At 37.7% G+C, this 14,281-nt stretch overlaps 1 protein-coding gene across 3 annotated transcripts; it reads right to left on the bottom strand.

The window, feature by feature from the left end:
* Positions 1-646: 646 nt before the first annotated feature.
* On the bottom strand, positions 647-8,073 carry LOC117405938 (arginine and glutamate-rich protein 1). 3 transcript variants are annotated; one of them, XM_034009479.3, is made up of 5 exons: positions 7,472-8,073; positions 5,385-5,510; positions 4,869-5,094; positions 2,475-2,558; positions 647-1,442 (listed from the first exon to the last, which is right to left on the bottom strand). In XM_034009479.3, the coding sequence occupies exons 1-5, from the start codon at positions 7,870-7,872 to the stop codon at positions 1,278-1,280; spliced, it is 1,002 nt and encodes a 333-aa protein (XP_033865370.1). In that variant the 5' UTR covers positions 7,873-8,073; the 3' UTR covers positions 647-1,277. The 3 variants fall into 3 exon arrangements, with proteins under 3 accessions (XP_033865370.1, XP_033865371.1, XP_033865372.1); XM_034009480.3 differs by lacking the exon at positions 5,385-5,510 and adding an exon at positions 5,569-5,631 and having other exon boundaries at positions 7,472-8,072; XM_034009481.3 differs by lacking the exon at positions 5,385-5,510 and having other exon boundaries at positions 7,472-8,072.
* Between the last annotated feature and the right edge of the window lie 6,208 nt (positions 8,074-14,281).

Here is a 14,281-nt window from a genome sequence, read left to right as displayed (position 1 = left end):
TTGGGAATTGTTTACCAATTACTGTACACTTTCAAGATGGCTATATAGTCATATCACTTTATGCTGGATCAAAGTCTAACCTTTGAAAATTGTTACAAAATCATTTACAACTTACTGTATATTAGCATATTAAAAAGGTCAGATTTTATACCAAGAACAAAAACAAAAAATACATCATTCGATGTCCACAGTTTTGAAATGTACACATTTACTTTCTCTGCAAGGTATTTTTAGTTCAGACTTCAAACTATTCTTAATTGATGCTTTATATTCATTTCAGGCTACCAAATAAAACAAAAAGGGTTTAGCAGTGACCTTGGCATTTCCAAAGAGAGGACACTCAAATAATGCTGTGAGATACAAAAGTTTAGATCCAACTAGCAAAACTGACTGCAAGGGCTGAGGCTGTAAGAAATGTGCTCTAATCCAAAAGACCAACCACTGTCACTTACTTGACTGTACAGGTCCAAGGAACACAAAGGGTACATTGTACATGGAAAGTGAAAATACCTTAATGCTGGAAGCAGATGGTGATTTAAGAGGAGCATGTTTAGGTGCATTGGCAAGACAGCAAGAGACCTTTTCTATCACTGCTCATGCAACCTACTTACCCATTATCAAAAATAAAACACACAAAAAACAAATATGCATTCAAGACTTTTATTTGTCAATTGTACATATTTCCAGAATGGGGAAAAATACCAAAGTCTGAGCAAACACAAATTATTCCCACCCCCTTGCCCAACTAACATGCAACAATCATTTCCTTACCTGTATCAGGACTGCTTTAACCAATATGCTGAATGCATCATTGGATTTTTACAATGTACTTAATACAGATACAGTAATACTTTGGGGCATTGTACCCATTCAGACGTGCAAAAAAAAAAAAAAGGAAACGTGATCTACAATTTAATTCTCACATTACCTTACGCAACATTACAACACATAGGGTCTATTAAAGATTATAAAAGAAACTTCCTCTAATCACCCCTTCAAGAGCTGTACTTTAGTACAAACTTTACCATGATCTCTTGAAGAACCCACTTCGCGAGACTGCAATGGTAAGCATTGGACAAAGGAGAAAGTTTCCTCTATAATGTTTAAACATTAGGATGGTGGAAATTCAGTTAAAATCATATGCCTCATTAAGAAAGATTGTTGAGCACAGCCCACATCAGTATAATAAGCCAACTTGTCAGACTTTCCAGAAAACACTTCAACATGAAGCTACCATACAGAGATAAAAAAAAAAAAAAAAAAGTACAAGCTGCAGTTTATTCAGTTGGTTTTAGAGAGAAGGACAGCTTTGGCCTGGACTTCCCCTTGCCCAGGATCATTTTTTGCTCTTCTTTTTGTTGACGCTGCCTCTCTTGATCTAATTTCATCCTTTCCTCATGAATTTTTCTTTGTTGTTCAACAATTTTCAATTGCTCTTCAGCCTGTAAAAGCACAAGACAAGGTTAAACCATTATAGTAAACAGGTTAAAAATCCTGGTACGGAAATGAAACACGGTATACTCAATGACTTACAAACCATGGACAACACCGTTGGAAATTGACCACAAAAAATAAAAAATAAAGATAGTAAATCAAATGCAAGCAACACACATTTTGAATGCAACACTAACAACTAAATTCTAAAGAAGAATTTCCTGCAATTTAAGATTGCTACCCTGCAAAGGCATACAGCACCTCAATCATACAGCAAACAAAGGGGAAAAAACAGCTTAATATGAAGCTGTAAATGAGCAGGTGGTTTGTTGGGCACACACTTAAAATACCAGGGCAACACAACTTTGTATTTAATATGAAGTTGACTTTTATATTGACCATATTAGACATAGTTGCACATTTACTTTTGTATTCTACAAAGCATGTGTGTGTTTGTGTAGAATTAACCCTTTGCGGTCTTATGTCGGACCTGGTCCGACATTACAATTTTCCCTTTCCGGTCCGATGTTGGGGGGTGGATCTGAACAATACACAGTCCCTGCACCACAGACCTAACACGGACATAAACAAACAAGATAGCTGCTTCTGCATCCTGCACTGAAAGAATATCAGACATTTGCCAAGCTTTTTGAGATGTTATAGTAATAAAATAATGACTTGGATCGCATTATTGAGTTTGGTGATAAAACAAGTCATCAGGAGATGATTTAACAGTATGCACGACTATGAAAAGGTATGTGATAAATACAGTGAACAAGGGATGGGTCGGGGCTGGAGATGCAGTACTGAGTGTCCTGTTGATATGCAGTGCCTTTTAAACCGGTTTTACTTTGAATAAAATTACTTTTAAACAGCGCGTGTAAAATAAATAGCGAGTGTGAAAATAAATTAATGTATATCTGGGCACTATCGTCATTTGAGAGTGGACTTTTCAGACACTATTTTTGTTGACTCCTGAAATTGGTCTATTAGTAATCTTCAGCATTTCTTTCAAAAACCATTTAAAAACTGCTTCATACCAGTTTAGCCTGAGCATCAGCAATTTTGCGGTTATTTTCCTCCAATATTTTCTCCAGCTCCTCTCGTTTTGCACGTTCTTCTTCCTAAATGGGAGACACGGTGAAATGTTAGACAAAGAACACACTGAAAAGTCTTTGCTCACCTAAGCTTTCTTTCATCATTGTTTGTGCCCTGACTCTCATAACAAAGGCAGCCTTAATTGCCACCTGTTGTGTCCCACACAATTAGACAAAATAAATAAAACCAAATACAATAAAAGCACCTATAAAGGTCCTGGTTATTTCTTGCCTTTTCTACATTTACGACCCTCCCATTCCCTCAACCACCAAACAAAACTAAACCCTATGTGCTTCAAAAAATCCTAACTATATAGTACTTAAAGAAAAATAAAAGAAATTTTGAAAGAAAAAAGTCACAATCAACATTGACAACTATTAAAATACTTTACAGCAATTATTTTGTTAAAAAAAAAAATAAAGAAAGAATATGTAATAGTTTGGCTCACCACATTACGAATACCTACGCATTTACCTATACTCCTTTTATCAGCATTAAAAGTTGGATATTTACTGTCTTGTCCAGTGTCCTGCAGAGAGAGAGAGAGTGCTCCTCGGCTGCCATACGCGCCAGCTTCCTCTTTAAAACTGACTTGTACTGTTAGCGTAGCAACACCTGCATCAGCAGCTCAACCATTTACAAGAAACATACAAAAGCTGAGCTGAGGAGTGCAGATGTTTATGGTAAGGAGGAACAAAAGTATATAATTCATCATTCCTAAGGCAAACAATTAATAAGAATACATGAACTGTTAGTTATTTTTATATATATATATATATATATATATATATATATATATATATATATATATATATATATATATATATATATGCAAGGTTTAATCCAAACTAAGGAAACTTTTGGCCTCATATACTGTAAACCAAAACCAAATTAAATCGCTGGGACTCGTAGAAAAAAAATGTGAGGACTAAATAAATATGGGTGCAAAAAACGATTGTCCTGAAAATTTGCCTGCAGTTTTGTAGGGCTGCTGTTAATACAAAGCCAAGTGGACAAAAAGAGGAAAGATGAAAATTCTTACTGTGATTAGTAACGAGCTGCTGGTCAATATTCATCACTGCCAGGATTGCAAAATAACAAATCAGACATTCCCATTTTGTAGGGAAAAAAAACTAAGCATAATTAACTGCATGAATGAAAATGCACAGATAGCACTAAATGCATAAGACTATCATTTTACTGCAGGTTGCAATTAACCAAACAAGAGTTTCATTGTATCGGTCACTAGGAAATTATTTTCTTAACACCTGCTCTACATTAACTAGTGAAATTTTAATTACAAAACAAATTGTGGCAGAGGTTGTGAACATGTTATGGATACAAGTCTGCTCACCCATAATCAAGGCGCTGCACAAAAGGCAGCACTCTCATGTACAAAGTAGACAATAGCCAGTAAAACAAACTTAACCTGCAATATATGCAACTGATGTACATCGAGAAAATAAAAAGGAGAAAGATTGTCACTTTATAAAAAACAAACAAATAAGTGTTTGACGAACAACACGTTTATAGTTAAGGATCCCGAGAGTGTAAGCTAGAACTTAATTACAGTAGCAGGTTACTCTTTCACAGAAAGGAATTTTTCAACTTCCATTCCAGCCAGCGTCCTAAACAAATGATGTGTTTAGCTTCGCATTAGGCAGGGACAAACCAGGTCTTTTATAACCCTCTCCAGGAAAATAAAAGACAGTTATTAGTAGGTACTGAAAACTGGTTCTAAAGAATTAGATGAATTCCTTAATGGCTCCTTTGAGTAAAGTGAGGAGCAGCGTAAAGGGTCTAATGATCAAGTTGCTGGAATTTATAGTCTTACATCTAAGTAGGATATAAAGAAAACAGAAACCACTTGCCAAAGGCGGGGAGTGCTGTTCAGCCACTTGGCCCGGTTTCAGACAGGGAAGTCACTTGGGTAAAATACAAATTGATTAAAAAGAAAGCAGGGCAGGTATTTAAAAAAGAATAGAGCAAATGCTGTTTTGTTTAATAAACAAGGGTTGAAAAACAAACAAACAAAGGGATGACACTAGTTACTGTTTCCACAGCCATGGCAAAAGTTTCCCCATGAATTTCACAAACAGCCAGCGAGTAGCAAGCATGTGTACATGCTTTGTCGCAATCGTCTTTTAACAGTACCTGCTAATTGACAGGCACAAGGCTTGTGAATAAAGGGAACAGAACTCTACACATGACGATTTTTAAAATCAGACTGTGTACTGCTGCCCGATCCGATGATTTGGACTGAGCAAGAGTAAAGAGCCTGGGCCCGAAAGTTTTGCCAAGGACTGTTGCTTGCATTCCCAACGATCAAGCGTTACCTCTCTAGCTTTCTGCGCTGAGAGCTCAGCTTGCCGCTGTCGCTCCAGCTCCTCTAGCAACTGTTTCTCCATGATGCGCTTTGCCTCCTCCACCCTTCGGAGCACCTCATGCTCAATCTCATCTTTCCGCTTCTCCAGCTCCTCCTCCACCCGCTTGGCCACCAACTCCTCAACCCTCCGTGCCGTCTCCTCTTCGATCAGCTTCTCCTCAATCTCCTGCTGACGACTGAGGGGAGGAAAGAAAAAAAATAAGAAATCTACAGGTTAGAAGTGTAGGATTCAAGTTTTTACTTTAATCTGAAACACAAACTGGTTAAAAAACTGACACCCATTGGCACTTTTGTATGCTTTCCTTTGCAATTCTGTAACAATATTCATAAATCAAAAGTGATAGTTAATTTCAGTAGCGCAAAAATCTAATATAGCTAAACTTTTTTTGTATTTTGATAGGGTATTTAGCAGGCTACAGACTCTTCCTCTAGCACAAGTATTTCAAAGCAAATCAAATGAATTAACTTGTCTGTCAACATGGTACAAAGCCTTTTCATTGTGGCTTCTTGTTGTTCCACCTTGGGGCATTCAAGTTTGGACGAACCATCATATTTCCTGTGTTTCTCTTTTTCTCTCACTTCTGTAATGATCCTGTGTGATAGCACAAATACAATACATGGCAGAATGTTTGGTTAATTTGAAAACTGACCTGTTAATATGGCAGCAATGAAGCATGGTTCTACAGCAAAACAGGCCGCCCCCGCCTTCTAGTCTTTAGATTTAATAGTATAGTGATTACACAGGTCTCCCCTAAAGGGGAGAAAATGATATGTAGACGCCGTTTACTGTTAAATAGTCCTGTTTTGACACAGACTGAAAAGCAATTTAAGTCTCACGCATTAAAACCTTTGGGCCAAACCCATAAACTGTTGACTTAATCCCTTCCTGTACCTAAGCAAACCTAACACCACATAACAAGTGTCTTCTTGGTTTCTAATAACAAAACTATAAAAAGAAAAAAAAAAGTCACAGTAAACCAATGTATAACAGCTTGTTTTTTTATAACTTTGGATACCTTGACTATGTCTAGGCCACCTACTGTGTGTAATAACTTTCTATTCTCAGGATACTATCCTATATTACTTAATTAAAAACAGAAATATCAATACTTTTACTTTGTCAAAGTAGTAAATAACCTTTGATTATTCATTCAAAATGTTAGGCTAAAAAGCAGCTTGGTCTAATGTGGATTACCAGGTTAGAAATTCAACCTTTACCCTAAATGCCCATGTTAAATGCCAGTAAAAAATAAAATTAAAAATCCCTTTTTAAAATGTCTGTAAGCTGTACAACGTTATAAATCCAGCTGGTACATAATATATGTATATTATTTATAAAAGATATGTATTTTATACACCGTTATAAAAGGTATTTTAAATACATATACAGCTGATCCTATTAAGTTTCAAGTAGAGTAAGGTTGTGTCCAATAGATATAACAACTTTGAGAATGTAAACAGACTTGTAAACAAACCAGTCAACTGGGCCAACTTTCAAATAAGGAGAATTCACAGATACCTATGAATTAAATTTCACTGACGGAAATAAGACTCCCATTGCATAGCAGATTGATCCATTCCTGGCTCTACTAGACGTTTAATAAGACACACCTGAGCTTGTTACCTATACACTGTGACGTAACTATTCTGGTATTAAAACCTGGAATGTGTGAAACTGGTATGCAGCAAATCTTTCATTCCTGTATTTTAATGTAAAAATACTGTGGGGCACTACCGATTTACATCATGACAAATATATATATATATATGGATAGAACTGTCACATTTTATTGTATTTATATAGTGTTTTTATACAAAGGCAAAACATCGTACAGTTCATAGCATGTGAGATACGAATTTATTTTCCATATTATAACTTATGCACCAGGCCAATGTAAAGTCGCCTAACCAAATTTATCATTATACACATTGGCAAATGCATGGACGCATTTCGTTACATGTAAATAAACTCATTCATGGACTCCTTGGTATTCTAATATATCAGCCCCATCTAAATTTAAAATTACGATAAGTTAAGAAACCTAGTAAAAATAATAATAATAATAATAAACTAATAAACAAAACAAAAAAAACTAACGCCTATTAACAGCTATACGTCCCCTAACCCAGGACCTGCACAACTATACCGTCTTTATTTCTTAAGCAAACGGTGGAGACGTATACATATATATCACATTTTCGTATATTTATTATTACATCTAAATACACAGAATGGTAATGAAATACGACTTAAGTACCGGTGCAAATAGCACGAAATCGTGCAGATAGGCAACTTAAGCTTTTCAATGTGCGACAATTTACGCTTGAATACCCAAATTAAATGTGTAGGCCTCAAAGCAAACTCGATCAATATAGTATTAATATCGGTATACATGCGGCTCTTTTAGAAGTGTGCACAACATATGTCCGTGTAGATGTATTACATTGGTTTAATGTCGTTGACTGATTTTGTTTTAAATATTTCCAAGAAGGTTACACTGAGGCCTGGTTGCAGCCCGGGATTAATAGTACCAACACGACTACAGTACTTACATTTTCCTCTGTCTCTCAAGCTCGGCTTTTTTCTCCTCTTCCTCCTTTTTCTGCTTCTCATCCAGGCTACTCCTTTTGCTCACCGTCCGCCCGAATATGTCGAGTCTCTCGGGCGGAGTAGCAGCTCGTTCCCGTTCTCTCTCCCTCTCCTTCTCCCTCTCCTGTTTCTGTTTCTCCTTCTCCCTTTCCCTCTCCCTCTCCCTCTCCTTACGTGTCGCGGCAGTGTTAGAGCGGGACCGGGAGCGAGATTCTCTCCGCCGGCTCCTCTTGGCTTCTTTGGATTTCGATCGTTTCTTGACCCTCTCCTTGTCCCTAGACCGAGACCTGGAGCGTTTTTTGCTGTGTTTGCTGCTCTTTGTGTGTTTGGAGCGGGACGAGCTGCGACTGCGGGAGCGACCCATTATCACTGCAGAAAACCTTACAACTAACTTAAAACAACTGCTTCTCGAAACGTCAAAGTATATAATGAATTGTTTCAACGTAAACTTGCGGTAATAGTTCGGATTCCCTAGAAACTGATTAATTGCTAAGACTAATTTCTTACTCCATCAAGCAAAATGGCGTCTTTCTCCTTTCTCCCAACATGCACCACAAACTCGTCTTCTCCCGGATCCTTTTGGGTTACCATGGTAACGCGGTCACACTGAACAGGAAGTTCTAACAACAGTTTTGATAAGAGTTATTTTATTGTTGGCTGATCAAGATTAATTTAGCACTTTTCTTGACACATACAATGACAAATTTCTTAAATAAAATTGCATATGTTTAGAGTACCACTTGTCCTATTGTGATAAAACTGGCCAGTTAGCACAAGTCAGTGATTGTACAAAAATCTCAGAGTCAGTATGTCACTTATTTTCTAACATCTGGGATCTTCATATCCAATTGTTATAAAACCTACTAAGAACATTCTTTGGTACATGTTACTGATAGTATCAGAATATGGGGTACATATAGTATGTCTGTCAGACTGTTTGTATGTCACTGTGGCAAAGTGGTTGACTGTGAACAGGTGCAGAGGTGATGCAGTGCAGGAATAACAGACAGAAATTGTAATCTGGTATGGAAAAGGGGTATTTTATTTTTATAATCCAGGTCTGGTGATCAAAACAATGATTCCCGGCAATACACAGCAATGTGTAATGCACGGGGTTAAATAATAACAGGTTGCAGTCCCAAACAATAAATACAGGTATCTCTCCCACAATATACATACACGGTCACCAGTCCTGGGTGCGTGCTGTAGTGCTCTTGGTGGGTGATACAGTTTAATGAGTGACAATTATAGTGCAGTGCTGTTCTGGGTTCAGTGCTGGCCCTTAGCGACAGCTCCGGAACGTGTTAGCCGTCTATAAAACACAAGTAACAATTATAGACAAGACAAACAAACACTCACGATATTTTTCAAATGCTGCACAGGTCCTTCTGAGTTATGTTTCGTAACCAAAGCAAAGGAACCGATTACAATTCTCAGCCCCCCTTATATGCTGTCACGCATGACCCCTTGGTAAACGAATGCAGCTGCCTTTACAATCTGCGGCTGCTACATGTTTCCCTTCTGGGTCAATACGTTCTTGCAACAGAGTCTTGCCTTCTTCCAGACTGACCGACTTCCCGACCCGGGGAAAGAACTGTCAGGCCAGTCCGTCCAAAGAACTCGGTCCTCGCTGCTTAGCGCCCTCACAGGTTGGGAGGGAGATTTACAACCAAGATTCATTATATTTCTGTCACAGTCACACTTACATTTTTACAGATAGCTAGAGGACCATCTTGTGTTGAAATGGTCTTGAAACTTCGTCTGGACATACATTAGCACAAAATCTGAATCTAGGGGACATGAAGGCATCTGTCCTGTGTATTTCAAATTTCCATTTTTACATTCAGTGAGTAAATTCTACTTCATGTTATTGGTAGGATGCGTAACTAGCTATGAGGACACCGAGGTCATGTCCTCGGTTGTTTTTTGTTTTTGTTTTTTTTTTTGCATCATCAATGCTGATGTAAAATTTCTGCTTAAGTACAAATGACTCCTTAATTTTCTCTGTTGATTTGCCATGTAACATAGATTTGGAGGTTGAATAGTAAATACCAAGCAGCCATATAAATACTGCCAGCTATAGCTTGAAACCTAAGTTTGACCTTAGTAGAATGTCAGCTCTGGTTACGACTCTGATTGGTGGCTCTAATTTTAAATGCACAGCCTTGATGGAGGAAGATTGTCATTGGTTTCCCTGTTGAGAAAGTAGGGTTAAAGTAAGGTGACCATATTTTCTATTCCAAATCCAGGGACACACATAAAAAATTGTACTCAACACAGTATTCTTGATGCTGGCAGCACTAGAGAAGCTCGCTGGATTAGCTATGGCAACTGCAATAGTGCTGTACCATCTAGATCAGGGGTCTTCAACCCTGGTCATGGAAGGCTGCAGGGTCTTCTGGTTTTCGTTTCAACCAAGCTCTGTTACTTAATTGCACCAATTATTTAATTAATTAGTCAAGATTAATAGGTTGTCTAGATCTTTAGCCATTGATAATGTAAAGACACCTAGAAAACCTGCAGGATTGGGGCTCTCCAGTGTTATAGCTAATAATAATAACAATAACATGAAACGGTCTGGATATTTCCCTCTAACGCATTTATGCATCTGACATATTAACCAACACAAGAAATTAAAAGTAAGGGTATTCGTGGATGAGTTTTGTGAACCGGGGAGTCTTTCGGGGACATTGTTTGACTGGGGACACAGTACTTCACCTGGGGACTGTCCCCGGAAATCGGGGATGTATGGTCACCCTAGGTTAAGGGCCAACAGATGTCCTCACTCCAGTCATTCCTCCTTTATTCATCTGTCCCATAACTAACTGGAGCTAGGGCAGTTTAGAAAGGTCTTTTTATAACCATATTAACAAAGAAGTATACATTTTAATGAGACTAGAAAAATATGTGTTTTTGTGGCTATCAGTCATCTTGGCTCAAGAAGGGGCAAACAGCCTGGAGCCAAGATGGCCACCATTTGCACAACAACATAGTTTTAATTGGGTTGATTGGAAAAGTGTGGAATGTGTACAGGTGGTAATTGATTTATTTATTGTCAATTAACCCTTGGCCACATGCTATAAAAACAAATAAATGCTTAAGTGAAGGCATTGCCAAGCCTGAACAATGTGCAGAGTAAAAAATACAGAGACCAGAGACAGAGTACAGAGTACAGAGTACAGAGTACAGTGGACAGAGACAGAGTACAGCGGACAGAGACAGAGACCAGAGACAGAGTATAGAGACAGCGCTCCCTGTTGACGCACAGAGATAGCTGAAGGTTGGCTGCTGGTTTTGAAGTGTTTTGATTTGTATTTGGTTTGTTTGATTTTTAAATCGTTTGTTTTGTAAAGATTAAAAGTGCGCACAAGTGCTCAACTGCAGTCTGGGTTTGCTATTCTTTCCGCTGACCAGCCTTGACCTTGGGACCGCTATGCCACAATATGTATTTTATTAGTGTTAGCAATGTGTATGCAATATTTCAGTGCTTGCTAGCCAGTGTTGTTTCCTGGATAAGACTAGACTAACTGGCAATCATCTAAAGCTGTGAATGTGTTATCTATCACACTTGCTGGAAATATATAGCAAACAAATGCCGATGATTTTCATCAAATCTGAATTCTCACCTTTCCGAAACTGTGAATTATTTATGTATGCTTTCTGCAATATACATGAGTTTTCTTTATTTATTTAATAATCAGCCATTATAACTAAAGAACTATATTAATTCCACATTGAGAGTGTCTGTGACAGGATGACTGAGTGGTCTGACGTCAGGCAGAAGCAGGAACAAAAACTGACACCAGGGACGTACTGCAGGTAAAGGCGCACGCGCCGTTTTTATTTACAAAAACAAAAATAAATAAAATATTTAAACAAACACACACTTGCTCGTAGAGCAAAATAAAACCGGTAAACGAAACAAATCACGAACACAAAAGTAATAAACAAAACCCAGGTCAGGCTGGGCAGTAGCCTTCACTGATCCTGTGGTATTTTTAAACTCGTTTTTTTTTTTTCTCTCTCTCTCTCTCTCTCTCTCTCTCTCTCTCTCTCTCTCTCTCTCCTTCCAACACCCACCCCAAGCTGGAGAGCTGCAGACTTTTTATATAGTGGCCGAGGGGTTTAACTATCTTGTAATTAATTATTCTATTACCCCTCGGCCACAATCTGCACGAGTTTTCTAATTATTTTGTGGATGGGGCTTCCCATCCACATTACAAAATAATAAACAAAACGGCCACGCCGTCATCTAAAATATAATACAATAAAATATAATACAATAAAAATAAACAATACAAAATAAACACAGGGGCGGAGGGGGACCCCGCTCTAAAATAAAATAAACAAAACAATGTACAGGGCACCTCGCCCTGTTACAGTGTCTTAAAAAGGTAATTAATCATTTGATCATACAAAAGAACACCCTGGTAAGGGAGTGTTTACAGTTTAAATTCCAACCTGTCTGCTATGATACCTTTTTAAGTTAATCTTTATTGTGCACCTGTTTTATGGAGACCCCTCCTCAGTCATTACATAACCTTTTGACAATTGGTGCATTTTATTCAATCTCCATCTGTATCATCCTTCTGTTTCATACCCTTTTAGAGTGTGTAGGGGATCTGACCTGGATAACATGAAAGGTCCCCTGTCTTATCCACCTTTTCTCTGTTTGGTAAATTTTCCCAAGGTCTCCAGACTCCAATTTGATGTCTCTCCACTAACAGTGATTTGATGGAATTAAGTAGCTTGAGGCATTTACTTTTATTCATTGGAACCTCCATTGTCTAAAACTGTTAAACCCAAAGCCTTTGAGATGTGAATGTTCTTTTATCCCCACCTAGAATCAGTTGATTACATCTGAGCTCTTGGAGGGAATTTTCAGCTAAGTTAGTTTTTGTTGAGGCAGCATCAGTCTCGGAGGTATGACTTCTGTGCATTGCAGAAACACAATCTAAGAAAACTCCTAAGGACATTGAGATCTTATTAGACTCACATTTTAAGACTTAGTTATCAAACTCCCTTGAGATTCGACTTCATGTTAGAGACGCAGACAGACTTAATTTCTATCTTACTGCACATCTAGCGACACTGCTGATCAAATTGTATTACCGTAGTTATACAGATACAGTATATAGTTGGATGGATGGGTAGATCTTTTTTTTTCCTGGCTTCGCCACAAACTTTTAATAATACACACATGTAAAGTATTTGCCTGTTGAGGTATCTGCCCACAATTTCATTTTATTTCCTTACTGATCTGAACTCTCTCAATTGGATTATTAAAGAAAATCTTGAATCAGTGTAACTACTGTTTTCCCCAGGATGCAAAGTCATCAAGCAGCCTGGCCCAGCATTCCTTGTTCTGTAGTTCTTAACACAAGATGGCATACTTATTGTACAACCCTCCCACATTGTGCTAAAAGAACCTCTGCTGCAGGCATTTTTTTAATGCATGGACTGACAAATGGTTAATCTTTTTAGAGCTTTGATGCTTTATCAGTCAGTCACAAATAAACATATGTCAAAAAAGCCTAACCGGCCAAAAGTATGCAATAGTTCTTTGTTCATCTTTCTGTTAAAATAACAGAGCAAAGTAATAAAGTATATTATTTCTGTTAAAATAACTAAACACATGAAGGTCTGGAACCAACTCCCCAGTAATGTTGTTGAAGCTGACACCCTGGGATCCTTCAAGAAGCTGCTTGATGAGATTCTGGGATCAATAAGCTACTAACAACCAAACGAACAAGATGGGCCGAATGGCCTCCTCTCATTTGTAAACTTTCTTATGTTCTTATGTTACTGTTTAGGATCTGGTTTTATACCACAATCAATGAGAAGTGTCCAAATAAATTCCAGGGACACGCAGCTTTAAAAGGCCAATCCTCACATGTGGCATAAAACTGATGAAACACACAATTCCAGATAGGAACCTATTTTTAGCACAGTGTTATAATTGGATGTATTAATTACAAAGGAGTATTGTTTATTACTCTGCAGTATTTCTCGGGATTTAGAATCTCTTTTAAACTGTACTGTAAATTAATTTTGGCGGTATGGGCCACAGATCAGGCTAGTTGGTTTGATTGTAAAAATGAAACCACAGTTATATATGAGGGTTTTCTTCAGTCTGTTTATTCAGGCTATTTATGCTGCTTAGGTAAGTAGTTAGATTATCCAAAACAAATGTGAATATTTAACATGTACATTGTGTAAATAAAAGCACAATAGAACACCTGCCTCCATCTTGAAAATGTTTTTCTAATTTTAGATTAGCAGGTTTTAGAATGAAATCTCAAATCTGTCTGATGAAACTGATTTATGTGGCCTGTGTGTTTTGTTTTTGTAAATGTATCATTGTAGCTCCCATTGTGTTCTCTGTGATAAATGGCACACTGTTTATGGGTTGAGGAGTCATGGTAACTTCCTTGTCCTTAATCCAGTATTTCCCTAAGGCATTGTTTAAGAACCCCCAAGAAAGATGACTAATGGAACTAGTTCCCTTACACACAGGAAGCTGTAAACCGCTTGCACATCCCATATACAAATCTCCCTTTTCTGCCCTTATTACTATTTATTTAATTTTAATTATCACAATTACACTTATGCAGTGATTAGTGACCGACTGGATTGTTGCTTGGAACATTTCAGGTAATGCTTAAAGTTTACATATAAATAGGCCGTCTGATTTTCGGGGTTTTACCCGATTTACCCGAATGCTTTTTTCTGCATTCGGGTTAAACCCTAGTAAAACTCCCCGACAGGCACAT

Source organism: Acipenser ruthenus, chromosome 9 (genome assembly GCF_902713425.1).
Source record: "Acipenser ruthenus chromosome 9, fAciRut3.2 maternal haplotype, whole genome shotgun sequence".
NCBI lineage: Eukaryota > Metazoa > Chordata > Actinopteri > Acipenseriformes > Acipenseridae > Acipenser > Acipenser ruthenus.
This window is presented reverse-complemented; position numbering and strand designations above follow the sequence as displayed.